Here is a 23,466-nt window from a genome sequence, read left to right on the forward strand (position 1 = left end):
ACATTGATGTTTCTATCTCTCTCTCTCCCTTCCTCTCTCTCTAAAAAGCAATACAAACATATTTTAAAAAGTGTTTAACCAACATAAAAAAAAAAATGGATAGAACACCAGGCAGAAGAATAACGGGTAAGTAGACACGAACAATGCTCTAAATCAGTAGATCTCACCCACATCCACAGAACACCCCACCCAACACCAGGACAGTATACGCTCTTCTCGTGTACACATGGAACATTTTCCAGGATAGATCATAAAAGGCTCAACACATTTAAGAGGACTGAAATCACACAAAATAGATTTCTAACCACAATGCAATGAGATTAGAAACATAACAGAAAGAAACTTGAGAAGTTCACCAAAATGTGGGAATTAAGCAACACACAAACAATGAGTTAAAGAAGAAACCACAAGAAAAATTAGGAAAAAAGGTTCAGAATAAAAGTCAGCTGCAGTTTCTTCCTCCAAAAGAGCCAGTAGAGAGTAAGCGTCCGCGCCCCTCTGCTAAACCGTAACAGAGACACAATGGACGGAACCTACCACATCCCCACTTACCTGAATTATATTCAGCTGTTTCATTAACTCCTGTGGGCAAGAAAAGCAAGAGCATTACAGCAAGAACACACTCTTCCAAAGCAGCTTAAAATCTTTCATGTCTTCCCAAGTATGGAGGCTGCCTCCCCCTTCATGCCAATAACTTCATCATTAATGAGTCAGCCACATTACAAATATTTTAAGTGGCTTAATATAAATAGTTGGTGGGAAACTACCCCTGATAGTTCAATTATCAGTACAACAGACAGATGGGAGATTTAGACACTTGGAAGATAATAAACTAAACTCAAATATTTGACAAAAACATTTAAGCTGAAAGCATTTACCTAATGTCCATAAAAGCATGGGTTTTCTTTTTATTTAGAAAAAAAAAAAAAAAGCTTTAACACCATGTTAGGGAAATAAAATCAACTGAAAATATAAATTTGTACACAAAGACCCATTTATAATTCTAATCTGAACACTCCATAAACCACTGTGCAATTCTATATAGAAACTGGGGTTATGCACCAGCTACTTTAATATTGTAAAGATTTAATTTCAAAAAATGGTTTAACATAAAATATTAATGACAAAATATTAAATATGATTCCAAAAGTATTTCACTATTATTAAATTAAAATCTACCGCTTCCCAATAGACATAGGCACAAAAAGTCTCTCTTTTTGTTAGCAGACACTTTCCATAATAACAACAATCATTTATCAGTGCAAAGATTTCTCAATTTATAAATCATGGCACTGACAAAAGGGTATCTTTGGACACTAAAAAAGTGGCACTGGATAAAATCTGCAAAGAAAAACATTTCATTTGTATTGAAAATGTTTACACTTATTTTTTCAGTGCAAACATTAGAGCCAGTATTGCACATCACTTCACAGAATCAAGGTTAGTCAGCCTTCCAAATGTGTTACATGCAGATTTTAGAGCATCTTTGAGAAGAAGCTCCAATCTCCTTCATCACTCAACTTGTGTCTCTTCCATTTCACACGCTGACGTTTACTCCAGGGATTCAGAGCCATCCACGGTCCCTCAGATGCCATGTACTGTCACCCTGTGCACCTCTCCTCATACCATTCCCCCTTGCCTGAAACAGAATGCACTCCTTTGGCAAATCCCTCCTTTTCATCCTTCAAGGTCAAGCTCAAGGTCATTTGCTATCTGTGCCCTGTGCCATACAGCATTGCCATGTTCTTCCGTTGTTGGTGAGATGTTCTGCCCCAACCTTTAATTTACTTTGGCCAACAAAACAAGGTGGAAGAGACGGTGGGCCAGGGTGGAGCCTGGCCCTCAAGAGACCTAAAGCATACTGTCCTCTACCACCATCAGGAGAACAAGCACAACCCAGCTTGCTAGAGGATGAGAGACCCATGGAGCAGAGCCATGTCATTGCAGTGACCAAGTCAAGCCTAGCCTAGTCCAACTGATGGCCATCATTCCCCAGGCACATAGAAGGGCCCAACAGAGCTGCCTTGCCGACTCCCAGTTACCCCAGATGTACAAGCAACCTGCATGCTGCTGAGGTTTTGTGATTGTTTGTTACGCAGCATTATTGTGGAGGCAGATACTGATACATCTCTGAGAAGTCTTCTTTGACTTCTTTTGGCAGAATGGCCTCATTTAATGTCCCAGTTCCCTAGTGTTAAAATCTCTGAAAGAAGCTAATAATACAGTTCCTAAGCTCAGCTGTGTTCTTGCCTCATTGACCCCTTCAGCTCTTTTCCAAAACTCCTACTCAGGTGTGCTCAACTCACCCGAGATCTAGGCCCTGGGACTTCTGTCTTCATCAGAGGCCCGTCATAATCAAATTCAACGTCGACTTTGGCTGCAGCCTGGCTGATAGGCCTGGATCCTGCAGTAAACAAAGACAATGAGGACCCCTGGGGACAGTAGACACAGAGAGACTCTTCCCTAACAGGCGCCTAGTGTTCCCAACAAAGGCAGTTCCAGGACCTCAACCCCATCCCAACCAGACCACGCAGAGCACTGAGTCTGGCCAGACCTGGGCATCACAAAAACACTGAGATTTTTTTATTTTATTAAAAAAATGTTTTTGCTTTATTGATTTTAGAGAGAGAGGAAGGGAGAGGGAGAGAGATAGAAACATTGATGAAAGAGAACATGGATTGGGCGCCTCCTGCATGCCCCCCGCTGCGGATTGGGCCCACAACCTGGGCATGTGGCCTAACCAGGAAGTGAACCGGCGACCTCTTGGTGCATGGTCGATGCTCAACCACTGAGCCACACCAGACGGGCAACACTGAGGTGTTTCAAAGGTGGGAAAGCCCAGTGCCAGTGATGTTGTAGGCAAACGGGCACGCGCGAGTGCTGCTGGTGTGAGCGTAAGCTGAGGCCAGCGTGCTGTTCCTTTTGACTGAGCAATCTCATATTTTATGATTTATGCTAAAAAAACAATGGAACCAGTGCACAAAGGTGTAGGTTAAGAAATTATAACAGCCTGGCCGGATTTGCTCACTGGTTAGAGTGACGGCCTGCGGACCAGAGAGAGCCGGGTTTGGTTCCTGCTAAGGACATGTACCTGGTTGCAGTTTGTCCCCGGCCCCGGTTGTGTGGGTGGCAACCAGTTGATGTGTCTCTCTCACACTGATGCTTCACTCTCTCTCATCCTCCCTCTCTCTCTCCCTCTCTGTCTGAAGATGAATGCAAAATAAAATAAAATTATTTAAAAAAAAACCCATAACAGTACTGTCTCAAACAACAGAAAACGACTTAAGTGTCCGACAAAGGATGGCACATTCCCCATTTCATGAACAAAGGAATGCGGGGCACCCATTAATAGTTCCCAGATAGACATATTGAATATTTATGGATATGGAAAGATGACCACGTGCAAAATCTGATTATAAAATCATCCAAATTGTATAAAAATGTAATCTCTAGCCAAATGCATATATAGACCAGAGTTTCTAGCCTCGGCACTGCTGACACTTTGGGCTTGGTAGCTCTCTGTGGTGGCCTGTCCTGGGCACTGTAGGATGTCGAGCAGCATCCCTGGCCTCCACCCACTGGAAGCCAGTAGCACCCTCACTCTGGGTTGTGTCCTAGTTGTGACAATCAAAAATCACCCAGGAGAAAACAATCAAATGTCTAAATTTAGGTGGTCCCCACTTACAGATATATATATAAAAAAAGTTTTGGGCTTGAGTCATTTGCTTGAAACTCATTTCAACTTTTTTTGATAAAGTGATAATATTATAGAGGGTATTTGAGTCCCCAGGTTAATCTTATGGGGCTTTTTATCTCAGCATGTTGCTGAGACATAGAGGGTACCTCAATGCCCAGTCCCAGTGATCGCTGAGTGAAGGCAGCATAGTGACTCCAAGAGGAGTGTGCAATGATGTACGTGTTAGTCAGCAACCCCTAGAAATCCCTTTAATGTCCCCAGTCATCTTATCTTCCCGGTTCCCATCTGGTGGTTGGGAAATATTAGTTCCTCTTACTTGGGTTGCCGTAATTGTGTCAAACTAGGGAATCACTAGTGACTATATATAAATCACATATGTGATCTCATTTCATCTTTACACGACTCGGAGGGGGAGTCGTTACTGCTTCCAGTGCCCAGGAAAGGAAACCAAAATTCAGAGAGGTGAAGCAACGAGCTAGACTCTCTCTCTCTCTCTCTCTCTCTTTCTCTCTCTCTCTCTCTCTCTCTCTCTCTCTCTCTCTCTCTCTCACACACACACACACACACACACAGAGCTTGCCAAACCATACAAAGCCACGATATTAGAAAACATATTTAGGCCTGGGCCAATGTGGCTCAGTGGATTGACCGTCACCCCATGGACTGAGAGGTCCTGGTTTGATTCCCGCTCAGGGCACATGCCCAGGTTGTGGGCTCGATCCCCAGTAGGGGGCGTACAGGAGGTGGCTGATTGATGTTTCTCTCTCTCTAAAAAAATTAATAAAAACATATTTAAAAAAAAAAGAAACATTTAAATTCATTCTTAATTTTCTATAATTGCTTTGGATATCAAAGTTTTCTGAATTAATTACATAATGTAATGAACGTAAAGCCCAGTTAAAATCCAACATTACCCTTATTTTAAGGCATGAAGAAACCAGCTTTTGCTGTCTTTTGTTTGATCTTAAGATGAAAAAGGAATTCCTAAAGAGTTGACTCTATTAACAAAGAGTAAAAGGTCATGGGACATGTTGATGCCTTTTTTTTATTTTTATACTCAGCTGTTTATCCCTTCCTTGGACAGAACTCAGGTTACTGGTTAAGGCTGACTCCCACTAGACCTGCATGAAGCAGAGATACATACCCCGACCAAATAGCTCTTACCTGGTGCTGAACTTGCTTTGTTTCAACAAAGGGGGAAAGTAAAAAATTCAAAATTAGCAAGCTGTCCTCCAGTAAGAACGTGCAAGTCCCCCCTTCCAAATGTCTTGACAGCACATGTGCCAATTGGATTTCTGGGGAAGTGGAAAGTAGGACCACTGGGAATGGAGGCAGTGGGAGCTGCAGCTGTGACAGGCCAAGACTCTGGGCCAAAGGAGCAGGGAGGTGGGGTAGGGAGAGGCGGTGGAGAGAGGCAAGAACCTGTCACTGGGAGCGGGGATTGACAGAGTGCGGGACCAGGAGGCTGACGGCCAGGTGCAAGGCAGATGTGTCTACTCCGAGAACTTCATCGGTTCCTACCATGTGCCAAGTCTTAGTGGGTGTGGATGAAAAAGGGCCAAGACTGCTGGGCAGGGACCCTGGAAATCAGAGCCTGATAAGTTTGTTGGCAACTGCTCTATCAGAAAAAGAGAGACGGGGAAGCTGACACCTGAGCTAGGCAGGCCCTACCTAGGCAAATGCTCATCTATTATTTTAATTAATCCACAACCCCTTTTATGGATGAGGATCAGAGAGGTTAAGTGACTTTCCCGAGGTCACATAGCTAGTGAGTTGCAAAGGCAGAATTCGAAGCCAGGTCCAATATTTCTGGGTTTGTTTTTTTTCCTACTATATCTCAATTTTGAATTTTGTAGAGAAAAATAATCAAATACCAATATAATAAAATACCAAACACTAATACAATACCAATGATGGTATATAACATCCTCTTAATCCTCTTCATGATGATCTATAACATCATAAACCACAAGAGAAAAGAACAAGATCTGAATGGTCAAGGAAGCCTCTTCTGGAATCTCTTATATCAAGTCACCCGGACATCTACCCTGAGCATTTATCTCAAGCCTTTGACATGGATTACCTCATTTAATCCTCACAGCTCCCTAGGAGGTAAATGTTATTCCCATGTTACAGAAGAAGACACTAAAGCTCAGAAAGGCCAATTAATTTGTCCAAAGTCACACAGCTGGTAAGTGGCTAAACTAGGAATTTGTCTGCCCGATCTCTCCTAGGTAATATGATTGTAACGGATGCAATCTTTGATCTCATCTAGTGTAGATCTTTGCAAAACAACTTGCTTCTCCCAGAGGCAAATTACTCTCTAAAGCACCAGGAAGCAAAAAAAAAAAAAAAAAAGTCGGAGTTAATGTGGAATGATCCGGCATTTTCCTGACGAGTACAGCAGCACACCCAGAAGGCAGGGGTCTGCCTTGACACACAGGGCCAGGCACAGTGGGTAAGTCCAGTCCGCTGTGTCCAACAGAGATACTCACTACCCTCAGTGCCCAGGCCAAGGCACAGAGTCCATTTTTAACTGTAAACTATAAAAACAGCCATCAAACGTTTTTAATGTCCTCTTCACCTTTATGCTGAGAGCAATAAATAAACGTTATTTTCCCAAACAGCGAGGGTGCAAACCTGGCCAAAGTCAAGGTCAAATTCACCTGGAGTTATTTGCTCTGCTTCTCTTTTAAACAATCTTATCTCCCTCCCCCCAACTGTCCACCCCACTTATTTGCTGACAACATGCTCATTGAGGATATATCAATAAGCAACAAGGGAAAAAAAGCATGTCTAATTTCACCACCCACCCAGGGATAACCATTTGGCAGTCAAGCCTCCCAGTCTCTGTATTCTACTTGTCAATGTAAGATTATAAACTTTTTGGAGCGGGAGTGGCATGAAACGATGCCAATGGGAACACTGTCTCAGGCCATGGACTTACCCTCATGTTTAGTGGTTTTGTGGTGGTCGGACAGGTGGAGTGGCACCAGGCTATGGCTTTGGACTTGGGTGCTCTCCTGCTCTCCCTCCCTCAGAGAAAACAGCTGCCATGGGGTAAGCTGCTCCAGGAAGAGGTCCACATGGCCCTGAATCCAGCACACTCACATGAGTGAGCTTGGAAGGGGACCCGCAGCTCTGGCAGGGAGCCTCCGCTGAGACCAGCCTCAGATAATAGCTTAGCTGTACTCTCATGAGCCCCCGGAGCCGGAGGATGCCGCCGAGCCACCCCAGATTCCCAGGACACAGACGCTGTGAGATAGTGAACATGTATTATGTTAACTAGCTATGTTTGGGGGTATTTGTTGTAGGGCAATAGATAACTAATACAGTGGCTACGGGTGTGAGTCCTGGGGCCGCACTGGCTCAGGTCAAAGCCTGGTCAGCCCCTTGCCAGCTCTGGGGAAGTTACTTAATTTCTCTGAGTCCCAGTTTCCTCTGTTTTATGGAGTAGTGGCAAGGATAAGCGATTGTTCCTTTAATTTAAAAACCATTCTCCTATTGTTCCTTGCCCAGAGCAGTGTATGAGAGTGCACATATTCTGGTACCTTTGCCAACACTGTGTTTTAGTATTAAAAACCTATCTGTCTGTATATCCATCCATCCATCCATCCATCCATCCATCCATCCATCCATCCATCCTCTATCAATCATACTAGATAAGCCAAATTGATAGGCCAAAAGAAAAGAAAACATCTCATATGATTTTTCTGAACGTGGCACAAGTGTGCCAAAGATTCATCTCCAGCCGAGAAACTGCAGAGCTGAGTGTCTGATTCAGCCACTTCTGTTTTCTAGCATCGTGTCTCCACATCCGTGCTTGTAAAATGGGTTAGGACACTCCCCACCTTATTGTAAATATAAATGAAGTGATTTCGCACAAGACATTTCTTCTGCTACAGTAACTTGTGAGGCAGGGGGATAGCACTATTGTCCCCACTTTCCTGATGGGGAAACTGAAGTTTGGAGTTCTGTGCATCGGTTAGGGTCACTTGGCTAATAGGTGGTGGATAAAGCCAGTAGCCCAATCTTATGAGTCTTAATCCATTGCTCTTTCCTTGATGCCTCCTTGGGAGGGCTCAGATGTCCTTGAGAATGACCTTCAAAGACTGAGCCACATGGACCACCAGGCTGGAGCTCCCTGGGGCCATGCTCTGTTTCCTCTGATGTATCCTCAACGCCAAGTACAGCAGTCCCCACCTGACAGGTGGCTCAACAGTGCTGGTCATGGAATGAATGAATCTTCCGTGCCCACGACTCTCTCTCCTACTTGGTACACACTAGACCTGGGTTATTCTAGTTTTGTTTTATTTTTAACATAATAATGGGTGGGCATTTATATGCTTCTCTTATAATTAAATAAAACAAAACCTCAAAACCTAATAATGACCCCCACAAGGCTATCAAGATCAAGAACAAGAAGAAAAGACTGAGAAGCTGTCACAGAGCAAGGAGACGGGGGAGATGGGACAACATGCAATGTGGAAACTTGGATTGGATCCTGGGACAAAAAGAGGCAGTGAGGGAAAAACTGGTGAAATCCAAAGAGAAGCCTGGAGTTTGGTTAATAATGATGAACTGAGGTCAGTTTCTTAGTTTGGACAAGAGCATCCTTGTGATGTAAGATGCTCAAGGGAGAGAAGTGGGTGAGGGACATGTGGGATCTCACTGTGCTTTCTTCGTAACGTTTCTGTATACCTAAAATCACCCGAAGTAAAGCCTGCTAATGGTCCCGAGGGAGGAGCGAACATTCCTGCTTTTATCTCACCCAGGATGCTAACATGCAAACCAAGGACACGCCAGCCATTTGTCTTCAGAAGGCAGACAGGACCGACAATAATAAGGGAGCACCGTGATGACAAGCATGGGGCTCTTAGAGAACGGAGGACAGCCTGGAGGCACAGGCGCCCAGAGGGGGTCACTGCTAGCCTCTCCCTCTCCCAGAGCCCCACGGAGGGGTGACAACACATTTGCATTCATGTAGCTGTGTGACCTTGGGCAAATGGCTCCACTTCTCTGAGTCACTGTTTTCTCACCTGTAAGATGGGATTCACTCCTGCCTTCCTCATGGGACCACGGGGGCGTCGCATGAGATCAAGCAGGCAGGGTGCTCGCTGATGAAGCTCACTTGGCTAAGCTGCCTGAGCTCAGCGAGGAAGAGAGAAAAGGGGGCATGTGGGAGAGGCTGAGTGCAGATGAGCCCCTGGTACTGCTGGCCATTGGGTGTGGGGTGTGAGGAGGTGAGGGAGAGGGTAGCGGGGGTGGGACATTCCAGGGAAGCCACCTCCTGTCCAGTGGCCTTGATGCACAGCCAGCCTTTACATCAGTGACAGGGACTTTTGCTACTTTCTTTGTTTCTTGGCAGCAGCCCCAGCTGTGTGTTTTGCTGGATGGTCCCTGGGGGACAGCCTGGGCCCTTCTAGCTGTTCGGGCCACCACCTCTGTGCAAGCCCATTGCAGAGCTGGGGACACAAGCATGTGGCAGAAATGGGGGAATGGGAGCGGATGGTGATGGCGACCGTTTTATGGGGGTGGGTGGGACAGCCCAGAAGCTCTGGCTGACCCGTGCTTTCAGCCCAAGGATTCTTTTTTTTTATGCTCACCCGAGGACACTTTTTGATATTTTGTTCAGATAGAGTGGGAGGGAGAGAGAGAGAGAAAAACATCGACGTGAAAGGGACACACCGAGTAGCTGCCATCTGCACAACCTAACCAGGGCCAGGGACAAACTGCAACCGAGGTACGTGCCCTTAGCGGGAACCAAACCCGAGGCTCTCGGGACAGCAGGCCGATGCTCTAACCGCTGAGCCAAACGGGCCAGGGCCCAGCCCAAGGATTCTTCCACCCATGATCCCTAACCTGCATGGTGCCTTTTGCTAGGACCAGTTAGTTACTATCAAGACCCCCAGGGCTTACCGGGCACGAGCAGGCGGTAGCTGTGCTGGAGGCTGCAGGCCAGGCGCCGGGTGAGCAACATGGAGGCCATGACCCCTCCCTCGGGAACAGAGACCTTCACACGCTCCCACCTGGAAAGGGAGCAGGGAAGGATTAGACCAGTGAAGCCCACGCCCCCTCCGGCCACGTATTTCACCCCCCACATTTCCCCACATAGTGGAGACGGCTCTTCTGACATCAGACCCTTTGCTTTCATACTGAATATACACTTTAAATCAAAGCCCGCTCACGTGCATTTCCATCTGACCTTGACCATACCCCAGTGTCAAGGAGAAGAATAAATGGAGCCACTTGAAGGTGGAGTGGAGCTGCGTGCCGGAGAGACTGCCTTGCATACCTGACGCCTCAGATCTTGGAATGCTGGATGAAATAACCTTTGCACTGAGGCTAAGCAACCTTGTTTCCCCAAAAACTGTTTGCAAAGATAATAGAAAGCAGATAGGACTATGGGACTGATGACTAGAGGACTAAAATGAAAAACATTCTTTAGGCCCTGGCTGGTGTTGCTCAGTGGGTAGAGCATTTGGCCCAAGGAGTGAAGGGTTGCAGGTTTGATTCCTGGTCAAGGGCAAGTACCTGGGTTGCCAGTTCGATCACCTGCCCCAGTCAGGGAGGCAACCAATCGATGTGCCTCTCTCACATTGATGTTTCTCTTTCTCTTCCACTCTATCTAAAAATCAATGGGAAAATATCCTTGGGTGAGGATACCCCATTCTTTAGAATAAGCATCACGATGTTATCTGCATCAATAGATAGATATGCCTTCCTCCTACTGATGTAATTGTTCCCTGTACCCGTGCATCAATGCCCATTGCCTTTGTCGCTAATCAGAACACTATTGGGACTTATTCCTGAATCAGTGTGTGTCTCCCGAATAGCTATTCCTTTTTATTTCAAACACATGCTTGTTTGCCTCTCACTTTGAAAGACCTTTTCATTTTTAAGTTAACATCAGCTGGGATGATTACACCCATTTTCTAGATGGAAAAACAGAGAGGGGGGTAAAGTTGGCTTTGAGACGCCCCTGGAGACGAGTTCAGTGCATTATCCCCCTGGGACAAGCTAAGCGAGGCTGTGTTCTGCACCACGGAAGGACCAAGACGGAGGTAACTTCAGAACAGACGTCAGTGTGGGAAGCTGGGCGCTCCCTCTGCCTTGTTCCCACACAGAATATTGGTCGTTGGGCTGTGAGGGAATCCTGCAGACCCAGGGGAGTATCTGGTGGCCCATTTTGGGGGGGGGGTGTACATCTCCAGTGTGACCAACAATCCTGACTTTGCTTGAGACGGAGAGGGTACCAGGATGTGGGATTTTCCAATATGAAACTGGAACAGTCCTGGCAAACTGGATAGTTACCCTACACAGCACCGAGGAGTCAGGGTTCTCAGCTCCCGCTTCACAGGTTGGTTGATTCTCTCCAGACTGCTCCTGAGTCCTGCCCCCAAACCCCTCAGCTTAGCTTTATTGGTTGCCTTTTGCATCATGGGCCAGGGGCAACCCCCTATTATTTGTTTGTTTCTTTTTATCACCTCTTCCCACTCCCCTCCCCTCTCTCCAAGCCACCATTCAGACGTGCTCTCCGTGCTTTCGTTTGTGGGTCTTCTTGCTAAATGCCCACTTTGTTATTTGGCACGTGTATTTTCAGTTGTATTGTGCTGCATCTAAGAACAATGACGGAAGCGTTCACTTTTCACTTCTACTTGTGGGCCCTGTTTCCCGAGCTCCTTCTGCGTGCCACACATTGTGCTAAGCACTTCACCTACAGGACTATTTTTATTTGTCATTATTATTTACACTCACAACAAGACTAAGTGTCCCCTTTTTACAGATGAGGAAACTGAGGCACAGAAAAGTTAAGTGGTGGATCTGAAAATAGAACTCAGACATGTCTGGCCCCAGAGTCAGCAAACTTCACCCTTACATAATACTGAGCCCAAATACACCATAGATGTCCATCCACTCATTCTGCAACAAGGTATCCCATTGAGCACTAATTCCATGGCAGCATGGAGGAAGCGTCAACTAGAGGTGATGGACACAGATCCGGAGAGATCCCGCTGTGCAGAATGGAACAAGGAAGGGGGACGGGTTGGTTTCAGAAAGCCGTGCGCACGTGGGCTTAGCAGCACAGGTGAGGGAGTTGGGCAATGAGGTCTGGGTAACGGGTTGGCAGTACCCCCACCCCAGTGCCCTCATAGCTAATGGGAGGTCAGGCTGTATTATTAGAAGCAGAGTGAATGAAGGTGGGAGGTGGTTGGCATTGACGTGAGGATTCAGTTATTCTGTGAATATTCGTGGTGCACCTACTGTGCGCCGGTCCTCCGATGCGCAGCGGGGACAGGGATCGGTTCGATGCAGTCCTTGACCTCTAACCATTATCGTGTACCCAGCACTTGCCGTGCGCAGGCTGGTGCCACAGACACCATGCCATCTCGCCCTCAGAGCCCTGGCTGCTGTTTAACTCTTAACAGATGAGGCAACTGAGGCTGCCTGGGGGAAGGTGCAGGAGACACCTTCTGGGGTGCTGGCTTAGCACACCACGCCTCCCCACTCTCACAAACTACCATTCTGTCTGCAGGGGTGCAGACCTGGCAGCCATGTCTGTTCTGTGACCCACGGGCCCACGTGGACTGGATCAGGTTGGGCCCCAGTCCAGGGAGCTGTGGGTCAGCTTCCTTCTACTGGCTGAGGAGCCAGCTTTCAACAGGGTCTTTGGATGGAGAAGACAGCGGCCTGTGCACAGAGAAGCAGCGTAAGAGAAAGGAAGTGGACGTAGAGGACTGTTGGTTCCATCTCAAGCCTACAGCCCACGGCTTTGGAGGCAACACTCACTCCCGAATCTAGTCGGGTGACCCTGCGTCCCCCTTCCCCTGGGGGCGAGCGGGTGAGAGCCAGGGGGGTCAGGCTCACAGATGTCCCTCCACATGGAAGGAAACATCAGGAGCCGGGGAAAAGTAGTCCACCTAACAGTGCCTTGGCAGGAAAGTTTGGAGAGCACCCTCCCTTTTTGGCTTGCTTGCATCACCTTGAGTGGATTTCTGTTACTTAGAGACCCAGCTAACAGTTTGATGAGAGTATCAGACTGATAAACCCCAAATCTTGGGAGTACATGGGGAGTAACAGTGCCTCTTCCGCTCAGCACTCCAGGTGGAGTGAGGCCCGGCAGGGCAGCTGAGGACAGACTTCAGGGCCGGAAAAGCTTCCTTTCTCTGGGGGGTCAGGGACTCCTCCTGCGTGGAAGTGACTGTGGTGTGCGGTTGCTGGGTGAGGTTCTGCAGGGTGCTGCATACCCCTCCTCCTGCTCAACCACCCAGTGAGTAGGGCTCCTTCCAGCTCATATATGAGGAGAGGGAAGTTTGGAGGGTTGTGGTGTTGGCCTTGGACAGAGGATTGGGTGTGACTGTGTGACCCCAAAGCCCTTTCATTATAACACATCCATTAATTCAGCAAATAACGAAACACCCAATGGTAGTAGATACAGAGTTTGATGAATACAAATGATTTTGTTCTAAAAATTTTTTTATTGCTCTTTATCAGAGGGAATATTACTGAGAAAAGCAGGGCTTGGAAATCATCCTCTTTCCTTGATAACTCAATGAAATTTTTTTTTTTATCCTCACCTGAGGACATTTTTTTTCCATTTTTTGTTCAGAAAGAGTGGGAGTAAGAGAGAGGAAGAAAGAGAGAAACATCGACTGAAAGGGACACTTCGAGTGGCTGCCACCTGCACGACCAACCAGGGCCGGGGACAAACTGCAACTGAGGTACATGCCCCTAGTACATGCCCGGGTCTCTCTGGACTGCAGGCCGATGCTCTAACCACTGAGCAACCGGCCAGGGCCTCAGTGGGATTTTTGATCTATTCCAGAATATTTAACCCAAGGCAAGCCTGTTAATTTGCAGCACAGTGACTATACAGAAAGAGCGGTTGCTGGTTCTCGTGAAACCATTTGTCTCAAACAGGAGCCCTTAAGACTCCACACAATCCAATTTCCACGGACAGCATTTTTAAACATCCGAGAATCTCAGAACTGGAGTGTTAACATTTGAACACTCTGCAAAAGGGGAAGTCACCCCCGCACACTTTCAGTGATAAAATGTCACATTGTGACACATCTCACGGAGACATTTTGGTGGCCCACAGTTGAAACTGACCTTATAACAAAACCCCATCTCTATCTCAATGCATTTAGCACAATACATTTCCAACAAATCAGAAGCGTTAATGCCACTTGTTCACTTTCTCTGGCCCGTTAATTCAATCAACACAATTAATGAGCTCCTGTTACAGATGAGGCACTGCATTATCCAGGTGCAGGAGAAACGAAGAAGAATAAAATGCTTCTCTCTTTCCGAAGCTCATGATGAGTGGTAGAGGAATGGGGGGAGGCAGGTGGGAGAATTTAATGTACTAGGAGGCTTTACCAATCATGTCAATAAATTCTTCAAATCACCTGGCAAGATATGTACAGTACATAAAAATTTTCCAGTTCACTGTCAACAACTAATTCAGCGTAAGACAGACTAGAATAATGGAATCATGACTACCAGCTGGCGTGAGCAAGGTGCCGCGGAAACACAGAGAGGTTCATTCTGGCGGGAGTTACGATGCCAGTAAGGTGTCATCTGAGCTGCACCTTGGAAGGCTGGGAGATTTCAGAAGCCACAGAAGAAGGGCGGGGGCACGGGTAAGGCCTGAGCAAATGCTCAGAGGCGAGAGGACGTGGAATGGTCAAGGATTCGGACAGCGGTGGAAGGGAAGATAAGGGGCAGGTTCTGGGGTGCCCCAGGAAAGGGGCCCAGCATGCAGGCAGACTCTCCTGGCAGACTTGCTCTGTAGCAAGCCAGCCAGCCTCCCTTTCCCAGGCAGAGCTGCCTGGAGCAGGAGAAGGGGGCGCCCAGGGTTCCTGGGGCCCCGCTGCTTAGGGGCAAGTCCCTAACTGCGCTGGTGCAAGTGTCTCTCACCTGGACGAGGGCAATGATACGTCAGTGGCTTCTTGGCTTCCTCTCTTGCTCTTTCATCTGTTTCTACTGGAGCCCCGACCTTTTCAAGGATAATTCATCTCACATCACTCTCTTGCCTGAAACACTCCAGTGGCACTTAGAAAACCGAAAACCCCGGCAGAGAGCGGGTTGAGTTTTTCTGAGCTCAGCACAGTTCCTGGAGTCAATTTATATAGTGAATAAACTCAGCACGTCTGAGCTGAGAAATGGGGACAGTGCCACCCTGCCTACCTTTTCAGGCAGATCCGGAGATTCACGTTAACATGTGTGAGCGGGTCTGAAATCTGTGTTAAAATAACTTCACAACATTCCCTTCTCTGTAATCTGAGGTCAATGGGTACCCTGGGCACACTACTCCTACCCCCGAAGTGGCAAGAGATCACCTACCGCCCCCTTTGCATCCTGGGTGGGGGTGGCTTTTGGTGGAACTCCCAGCATCAGAATGGAAACAGGCTGGGTGCCGGCGCCCCTGGTCCCTGAAACCCCGTCCCCTCCCCCAGGTTCTCCAAACCTCGGCTCATCACACAGCGTGTGACTCCTCACGTTCTTAATTCTCATACGACAGGTATTTACTTAGCACATGTCTTCAAAATCAACTTGCTTTTAAAATTTAAGTAAAGCACATTTCCTGGAATCTTTTCTAATCACTACCCAACCCCCCTCCCTCAAAGGTGATGGGGAACAGAATGTAATAAAATCAAAGCATTATCTTTTTGCTGGCATGGGAGACTGGCAGGTATTAGACAGCGGTGAAGAGCAGACTTTTTTCCTTGACATGATCAGAACTGAAAGAGAACCTTAAATCAATCGACAGCTGAACTAGAACAGGAGCCTTCAGCGTGCGTGGCCAGTGAGGGCGGGTTCTGTTTCAGGCTCGCGCTGGGCCGGCAGTCAATGCTGTACCTTACTGCGGGTCTCGGTCAAAGCAAGATGAACACCCTGGTCCAGCCAGATAGCAAGTCCTCCAGTGGACCCACCTCTCCCCATCCCTCCCCCTTTAATTAAAATGCTAATTAGTCCTCTGTGCTCCCTCTTATCTGCTTCATGCATTTGGAGGGTGGGATAGGACTGCTAAAGCAATGTTTAAATCACTAGGGCGGGAGGAGTCAGGTGAAAGGGCAGAACATAAATATATAAATAAATCCGTCCGGCTTGCTCTGGAGGGAGAATAAAAGTCAGAAAGGGTCTGGCTGCTGTTTTGTGCCCACTTACTACGTGCCATGTACCTTCCACGTGTAATTTCTGCCATTGGCAGGCTCAGGACATAAGGTCTCAGAGCTCAAGAGTCAGAGATGTGGCTGGAGGCTCGGCAGCTATGACGGGGCCCTGCCCAGAACAACTAAGCCCGCATCTCACGGGTCTGCCCTGGGCGCAGGGGGAGCTCCAGAGGCGAGGTTGACAACCCTCATAAGAGGTGGACGGTGGACCTTGCACTTGACCAGGTCTGCACAGACCCCACGGCCCTGGAAGTGGAGGGGTCTCACTTTGAAAGTTAAACATCTGAAACATACATGGAGAGAGAAGCCACGGTGGCCATTTGAGGAGGTGGTGTGCAGGGTGTTGAATGTGAAACCACCCTCCTTTTACTTGCTGTGTGATCTTGAACACTTTAAGGAACCTCTCTGTGTCTCAGCTTCTTCAGCTGTAAAATGGGGGAAGACTAATTGAACTACCTGGTGGGCTAGCAAGAGGGTGAACCAAGACCTAGGACGTGGGTCCCTGCTGTTTCCTCAGCCCCAGAATAGCACCTGGCTGCAAACAATCACTGAATAAATAGTCAACCCTCCACCAATGCCCTGTGAAGATGGTGTCTGACCCCTCTCTCCACCATGCTGCCCTGGGAACATGAAATCTTTTCATGCATCACTGGCTAGATATGGACCCCCCAGATCTCCCTGGGGCTCCAAAGATGCTCTTTCTCATTCTCCTATCTGCTCTCAGGGCAGAGACAAAAGTGCTGGCAGGGGTTGAGGACATTCCTTTCCAGTCTGCAGTCCCAGCCGCTGGTTTTCTGCACACTCAGTAGTATACAATAACACAAGTGAGCCTTGGTTGTCAAGGCCAGGGGTCACCATGGCAACCAATAAAGCTGGAACCCTGGGCCTTTGCAGATGGCTAACAGGGCCCCATTCATGGGGCTGTGATGGATGGCGCTGGGACAGAGGCTTTATCTCAGACCTGGCTCCCCTCCTCCTAGCCCAGCTCCCGCAGCCTCCCCTGGCCGTCTCTGCAGCTCAGCCTCGGCCTCCCTCCCTGCATTCCTGATTTCTGGAATCTGCCTCTTGGATCACACAATCACCAGTGACTTGTATAAGGGGAGAGGAAAACTGTCCCTGGAAACAGGCAAGTGTTTACTCCTAAGAAAGATAGAGGTGCAGTTCAGAAAGGCGTACGAGCCAGAAATGGGGTCCTAATGTGCCATATATTAGCTTGAGGACTCTGGGCAAGTTGTTGAACTCATCAAGTCTTCAGTTTCCTCATCTGTCAAACTGGAAGAATGAAGTCTACCCATGAGGTCATGTGGCACTCAGTTTGGTGAGGGCCCACTGAAGAATGTCCACCGGACAGAGCAGGACGGCTGGCTGCAGGCCGTGGTCTTGGGTTCCAGAGAACACTCTACCCTGTGGGGAAGGCACTTCTGCTACAGCCTGAAGGGCTGAGAAGAGCCATTTGCTTGTGCGGGGGCCCAGGTTCCGGGAGAGGAGCTGGTCTGCCCCCCCCCCGTCAGGCCTCAGGCATCTGGGTCCCAGTTCATCCCGCCCCCTGCTCCACTTCCAGGCTCCAACAGGAAGAACGAGGTGAGTCTAAATCACACATGCAGGGAGCATGAACGCAGATCCCCAGAAGGCGGGTAGCGCCAGCCTGTGAGCAGAGTGGAGGGGAAGAGAATATACAAGGCTTCCAGTGTCTGATTGTGAGACCCGGAACCTTTGTTCTGGGGTAGGAAACATTCGGGAAGAAGCATCCCCGAACAGATGAGCTAGTTTTGGATTTCTGACCCTACAAGAGAGGAAGAGCGCAAGTACAGTTTGCTTTGAGAAGGACGCTACCCCGGGCCAAAGCCACAGAAGGTCCAGCCTTTCAAATCGGTTTGCTCAGGTGCACACATCTTTACGGAGCACCTGTGCTAAGCCCGGAACACTGTTCTGTCCTCCAGAGCCCTGCATCTGGGGGTGGGGGTGGGGTGACACCAACCAACCAACAAACAAATGAGGTCAAAGTGATTGGGAGAGATGCGTTTCCTGTTCAGAGAAAACAAACTGTTTTAAGAGCTCCAGGAACTGCTACGTATGCAAATACCACAACATATAATAAATCAACCATTTATTTCCTTCAAGGTCAGCACAGGTGGCAATTTGGAAACACTGTGTTGGTGATTGGACTTAGGGTGTATGCCTGACAGTATTCCTACAGCCCCTTGGAAATATCTTAACTTTTCAGTAATTCAAAGGATCTTTCATTAATGCATGTATATGGGGATCTGCTACGATTTAATGAATGAATGCCTACTGCGTCGAGGCTTAACACAGTCTCTCATCTAATCCTGGAAGGCAAATACTTCTATTCCCATTTTGCAGGTAAGGGGATAGGCTCAGAGAGGTTTTGCCACTTGCACAAGGACACACAGCTGGAGACAGTGGAGCTTAGTTAGAACTAGGCCGTCTGTGCTTGAAGACCAAGATGTGGGCACATTAGCAGTTTGGTGGCCTTGGTCCTTACCCAGAAACTTCACTAGACAGCGCAAATGTCTCTTTCCTGGGAACAAGGAACTTCAAACCAACAGCCATCACAGTCTGCAGTCTTCCTGAGCACGCTCATCTTTGGGTTACACACTCATTCACGGTGGCCTATTACTGCCCTTTCTGAGCAATTCCAACCTCAGCCCACACTTGGCACTTCCCCCACACCCGAACCCCTGTTCCCACGGTCCCTTCCAGGGGACAGATGCCCTCATTCCACGAGGAGCCCTGTCCCACCCCATGGGCTCTACGTGGAAAGATGGGCATCTTTATAGCTCCACAGTACTTCATGGAGAATGCTCCCCAGAAGTTTTAAACATTGATCTGTGAAAGAGTTTGCCTGTCTGTTCTTGCTTTCTAATTCCGCTAGCCAACTCTTTAAACCTTTTGGTGCAGGAGAGCCAGCAAAGGGGAGGTCCAAAGATATAGCAATGAAGAATCACCCCAATTCATTGCTTCCCAAACACATTGTTTCAACCAGTCTTACTCTTGCGTTGGATGTGGCCATAACGGCCGTCAATCACATGACCCTGGCCAAACAGCTGGGCCTTCTGGATGGCACTTGGGTGTCAGTTTCAAAGATCCTCATGCCCAGCCCTACCTCCCCATCTGGTGACTTGTTTTTCCCGAAACATAAAATATAACCTGTCCACTAGAAAGTGCTTGGCGGCATTGTCCCACGGGACACCAGAGGGCAGATGGCTGGAGCCACTGACAGTGTCGCTGACAATATCTTGTTTAGCTTGTTTTGTGAAAGGAGTAGGAGGAGGACAAAACGTGGTGCAAAGGAAGGAGCCGGGACATGAAGCTGGCGAGGAGATCCCATCACTGAACGTCTGTGTCTCCTGCCCTTCCCTGCCCTCTTCACCCGTTGACACTGCCCTGCACACACTGTTCTTTCCTGCCTCCAAGTCATCACTCATGTGGGACTGTTTGTGGGAATGTCCTTTTCTGCCCCCACATTCTGTTTATAGTCCCTCAATTATTGTGCACCTTTTCATAGTGCACTTCTGGCCACCTCCTCCAGGAAGCCTTCCTGAATCTCAATTCAGGATTAGAGGCCACTCATCTGTATTTCTACAGCAATCTATTTTTTTTTTTTATTTATTTATTTTTTTTATTTTTTTATCCTCACCCGAGGATATTTTTCCGTTTTTGTACAGATAGAGTGGAAGGGAGAGAGAGAGAGAAACATCGACGTGAAGGGACACATCGAGTGGCTGCCACCCGCACGACCAACCAGGGCCGGGGACAAACTGCAACCGAAGTACGTGCCCTTAGCGGGAACCGAACCTGGGTCTCTCCAGACCGCAGGCCGACGCTCTAACCGCTGAGCCAAACTGGCCAGGGCTATTTTTTTTTTTTTAATAAACATTTTCAAACACACAGGATGATCTTGACTATACTCACCACCTAGTTTCAACTGTCAACATATATCATGTTTAGATTATCCATACATGTATATACATATTCTTCTCCAGTTCACCTGTAATGTGACGATCTGCTCACATCTCTGTCTCTCCCTTCAGCCTATGAAATGCATCCATTCATCCATCCACTCACTCATGGATTTGTACTCAGGAGCTGCTGTCTCCTGATGGCGGCTGCCTGAGGACACTGCCGAATCCTAAGGACTCGGGTGGGGGTGGTGGACCAGACCGCACAGTCCCTGCATTCTGTTCCGGTGGAAGAGATAGACAACGAATACATAAACAAAGAAAACCTTTTCACACTGTGAGGAGGGTTATCAGCACAACTGGATGGAGGCCCGAGAGTCTCTGCACTCCCAGCATCTAGCACCTCACAGCACGCAGCGGGCTCAACGATGTGCTGCGCTCCAGATCTGAGTGCTCTGACCACGGGTCCCCTTGAGGCAGCCCAGGTTCTGTGGTCACTATGGCAGCAGCCCTTTCCCTTCCGCCCCCTTAGAGGGGCACAGGAGGAGGACCAAGATGACTGAGGATCTAGCCCACCTGATCAGGACTGAGACCACCCCCCTTCGCAGTCAGCGCTCCGGTGGCTTGTCAGGTGTGCGCACAGCTGGCTGGCAGAAGCGAGGAACCGTGAGTGAATGTACACACACTCCCTGTCTGGGTTCTTTCTTGATCACTCGGAGGAGCTATAGTATATGTCATGTATAAGGGGTGAAAGCAACGCAAAACCAAGTCCCTGAGGCTGGTTCTAGTTTTCTGGGCAGATCTCAGAGGCTCTGGTGAACTCCTGTGTCTGGGGCTCCCACTAAGCGGTGTGTGTTTCCTCAGAGGTCTTTCCAGCACACCCGAGTGACTGGTTCCCCGGGGAGCTATGGAGCGCAGTCCTGCAGGGAAGAGGTGGGATGAGGACACCTCTGACCTTTCCCGCCCGGGTTCCCTGCCCCTCCCCACACTGAGATCTCCGGAGCACCCATTGAGGGGCTGCCTGCCACAAGTGTGGACTGGCTTGGGGCTAGGTCTAGAAAGCAAGCCAGCCCTGGGTACAGAAGAGAAAGATCTTCCAGGTTTATCAATGGAGGGGGTGCTGGCATCACAACAACAAGAATAATAGCAACAGTGACAACAGACATTAACAGATCACTTTGGGCCAAATGCTGTTGTAAGCTCTCTGCATTAACAGTGCCTTTACTATTCAGAACAACCCTCTGAAGTACTTACTATCATCATTCTCCCATACGGAAACAAGGGAAATGGAAGGACAGAGAGGTTAAGTGACGTGCCCAGCAACGCACAGCCATTAAGGAACTGAGCCAGGACACAAACCCAGGCTGACTGTATACCCAGTGCTCTTAACCTCTACACCACAGGAAAGAGTTGAAGTCACTCAGACTCACACCAGAAATGTTCCTTCTAGAGGCACGAGACTGTCGAGTTATCCTTGGTAATTTCACAGTAATGGTGGACAGAGACGTGGTGGAATGAAGGTGGGTTTAGGCTTGACCTGAATCAAGCTTGGTCTCTGTTTTCCCTGCTGGAAAATGGGTATGATAGAACTCCCTCAATCCCTGGCTGCTCTGAGGGTTAAACCAGGCAATCCATGTACAAAACTAGGCAGAGGGCCCAGCAAACAGTGGCACTCAAAACATTTTAAACTTACAGATAAGTTGCAATCATAGCTCAGCAACCACATATAATCCTAGAACCAATTGTCAATACTCCATACATGTTATCGGTCTATCTATCCATCTATCTATCATCTATCTATCTATCTATCTATCTATCTATCTATCTATCTATCTATCATCTATCCATCTATCTATCATCTATCCATCTATCTATCATCTATCTTCTGAATTACTTGAGCGTTAGTTGCAGACATTGTAAAATTTCATCCCCAAATCCTTTAGCTAATTTCTCCTAAGAACAAGGACATTCTCCTATATAACCTCTGTACAAATGATCTGAGATACAAGGTATTCCATGCTCAGGAAATTGATCACTGATATAATAATATTGTCTAATATATGGCCTATGTTCAAATTCCCCCACTTGTCCCTAAAACGCCTTTTGTAGCTTGTCTTGGTTCCCGGGGTCAGGTTCCACCCCAGGATCACACTGCTTTTGTCTGCACGGTTCTTTCACCTCTTTTTAACCTGGAACCATTTCTTAGCCTCTTTGCCTTTTTTGACATTGGCACGTTAAGATTCCAGCCCAGTCTCTTCGCATGTATTTCATCGTAACCAATATTTTTCTTTAAGTCCTTGTAGAATAAACTGCAGCTATGGGCAAAGGGAGAAAGGGGTCTGGAGGGTACACAATGCCAGAGGTACAGGTATTGGGTTGCGGCAGGTCGAGGAGAACCTACAGCATGGGCTCTGCTTAGAGGGAAGTTATAGATTCCCTGGAAGGAGTGACAGGGGACGCTGAAAGGTGATTAGAGCTTTGGCAGGTGGGCCAAGGTAGCAGGGCCACTGCAGACAGAGGACAGGGCGTAAGGGAACAAAGTGGCATCCTAAAGGCAATGCAAGAGGTAGCATGACAGAGTGAGGGCGCCACGCCGAGCAATCAGGGTCTGTGCTTACATGGACTGGAACCTACCGAGGCTGGTCCTCACCTCTGCTCTGTCCCCTCCCCCAAGGTGCCCAGGGTATGCCCAGCACTGTCAGCACCCACTCGGGGTAACTGGCTACGAAATCTCTCAAATATCCAGGGACAGGCCATGCCCTCCAGGGCTGACGTGCTGCCAGCCCTCACACCCACTGCAGGGTCTCAAACGCCAGGTCGTCAGGATTTCCCAACCTTGCTCTGCACATGACATTTTGCTCTCTAAACCTGCTCCTTTTTCTTGCTGCTTTTGGGGACATAGGCTGCTTCCATGAAAAAATTCAAAATCAACTTCTCATGGACGGCAGAAGTAACAGATGCAAGGAAGTTGCTATCCTGTTTCCTCACACCTGCCCTTGGCATCAGCCGTCCAGGTTGTCCAGCAAGAGAGTCTCCCGGCAGATCTGCCCCCACATGGTGTCCCCCTGACAGCCTTCGATTCCCCCGACTTTCAAAGAGAAAGGTGTGTGCGTGTGTGTGTGTGTGTTGTTTTAGCCCTTAAAACCAAAAAAAAAAAAAAAAAAAAAAGGATTTATTTTGGGGCTTGAGTAAAAATGCCTTTTCAAGGTGACCCTTACTTCATTTCCTGGGGCCAGAGGACAGATGTCTCACAACAGTAATTTCTTAGTTATCATTGCATAACTATCTTTATTTTATTCCCACTTTAATGGGGCTCAGCCTCCTGTGGTCTCTCCACAAAGCATCCTTGAAAAATGTACAATTTGAGTGTCCTTCAGACTGAAAGTCACACACAGGCACACTTGCACACACACATGCACACCCAACACCACGGGTTGTAGTCACTGACACACACTGAGACACACCTCCACATGCCAGCAGATGCATGCAAATACACGCAGATACACACGCGCGTACACACACGCACCCCTGCACTCACGGAGCCTGGTTGTCAGGGTCCTGCAGCAAGCCCGGCTCCACCTGCTTAGAATGCCTCCTCTATGCCAGTCTGCAGAGGCTCGGGGACACGACCGGCTGGTCCATCCTAAGAGGTGCTGCCGGGTCCCAGTTC

The 23,466-nt window shown here is 48.2% G+C and overlaps 1 protein-coding gene across 2 annotated transcripts in view; it reads right to left on the reverse strand.

Annotated features, from left to right (window-relative positions):
- Positions 1 to 23,466, reverse strand: part of ABAT (4-aminobutyrate aminotransferase) — an 84,255-nt gene that overhangs the window by 27,834 nt on the left and 32,955 nt on the right. Inside the window, exons 1-4 of one of the 2 annotated variants that reach the window (XM_036279353.1) lie at positions 23,335 to 23,373; positions 9,617 to 9,726; positions 2,307 to 2,404; positions 553 to 582 (exon numbers count right to left, since the gene is read on the reverse strand). In XM_036279353.1, coding sequence (XP_036135246.1) covers positions 553 to 582; positions 2,307 to 2,404; positions 9,617 to 9,686 — 198 coding nt within the window. In that variant the 5' untranslated portion in view covers positions 9,687 to 9,726; positions 23,335 to 23,373. Of the gene's footprint in view, positions 1 to 552; positions 583 to 2,306; positions 2,405 to 9,616; positions 9,727 to 23,334; positions 23,374 to 23,466 lie in introns of those variants that run through there. The other variant, XM_036279352.1, reaches the window with a different exon arrangement.

Source organism: Molossus molossus, unplaced genomic scaffold (genome assembly GCF_014108415.1).
Source record: "Molossus molossus isolate mMolMol1 unplaced genomic scaffold, mMolMol1.p scaffold_m16_p_3, whole genome shotgun sequence".
In the NCBI taxonomy this organism is placed as follows: domain Eukaryota; kingdom Metazoa; phylum Chordata; class Mammalia; order Chiroptera; family Molossidae; genus Molossus; species Molossus molossus.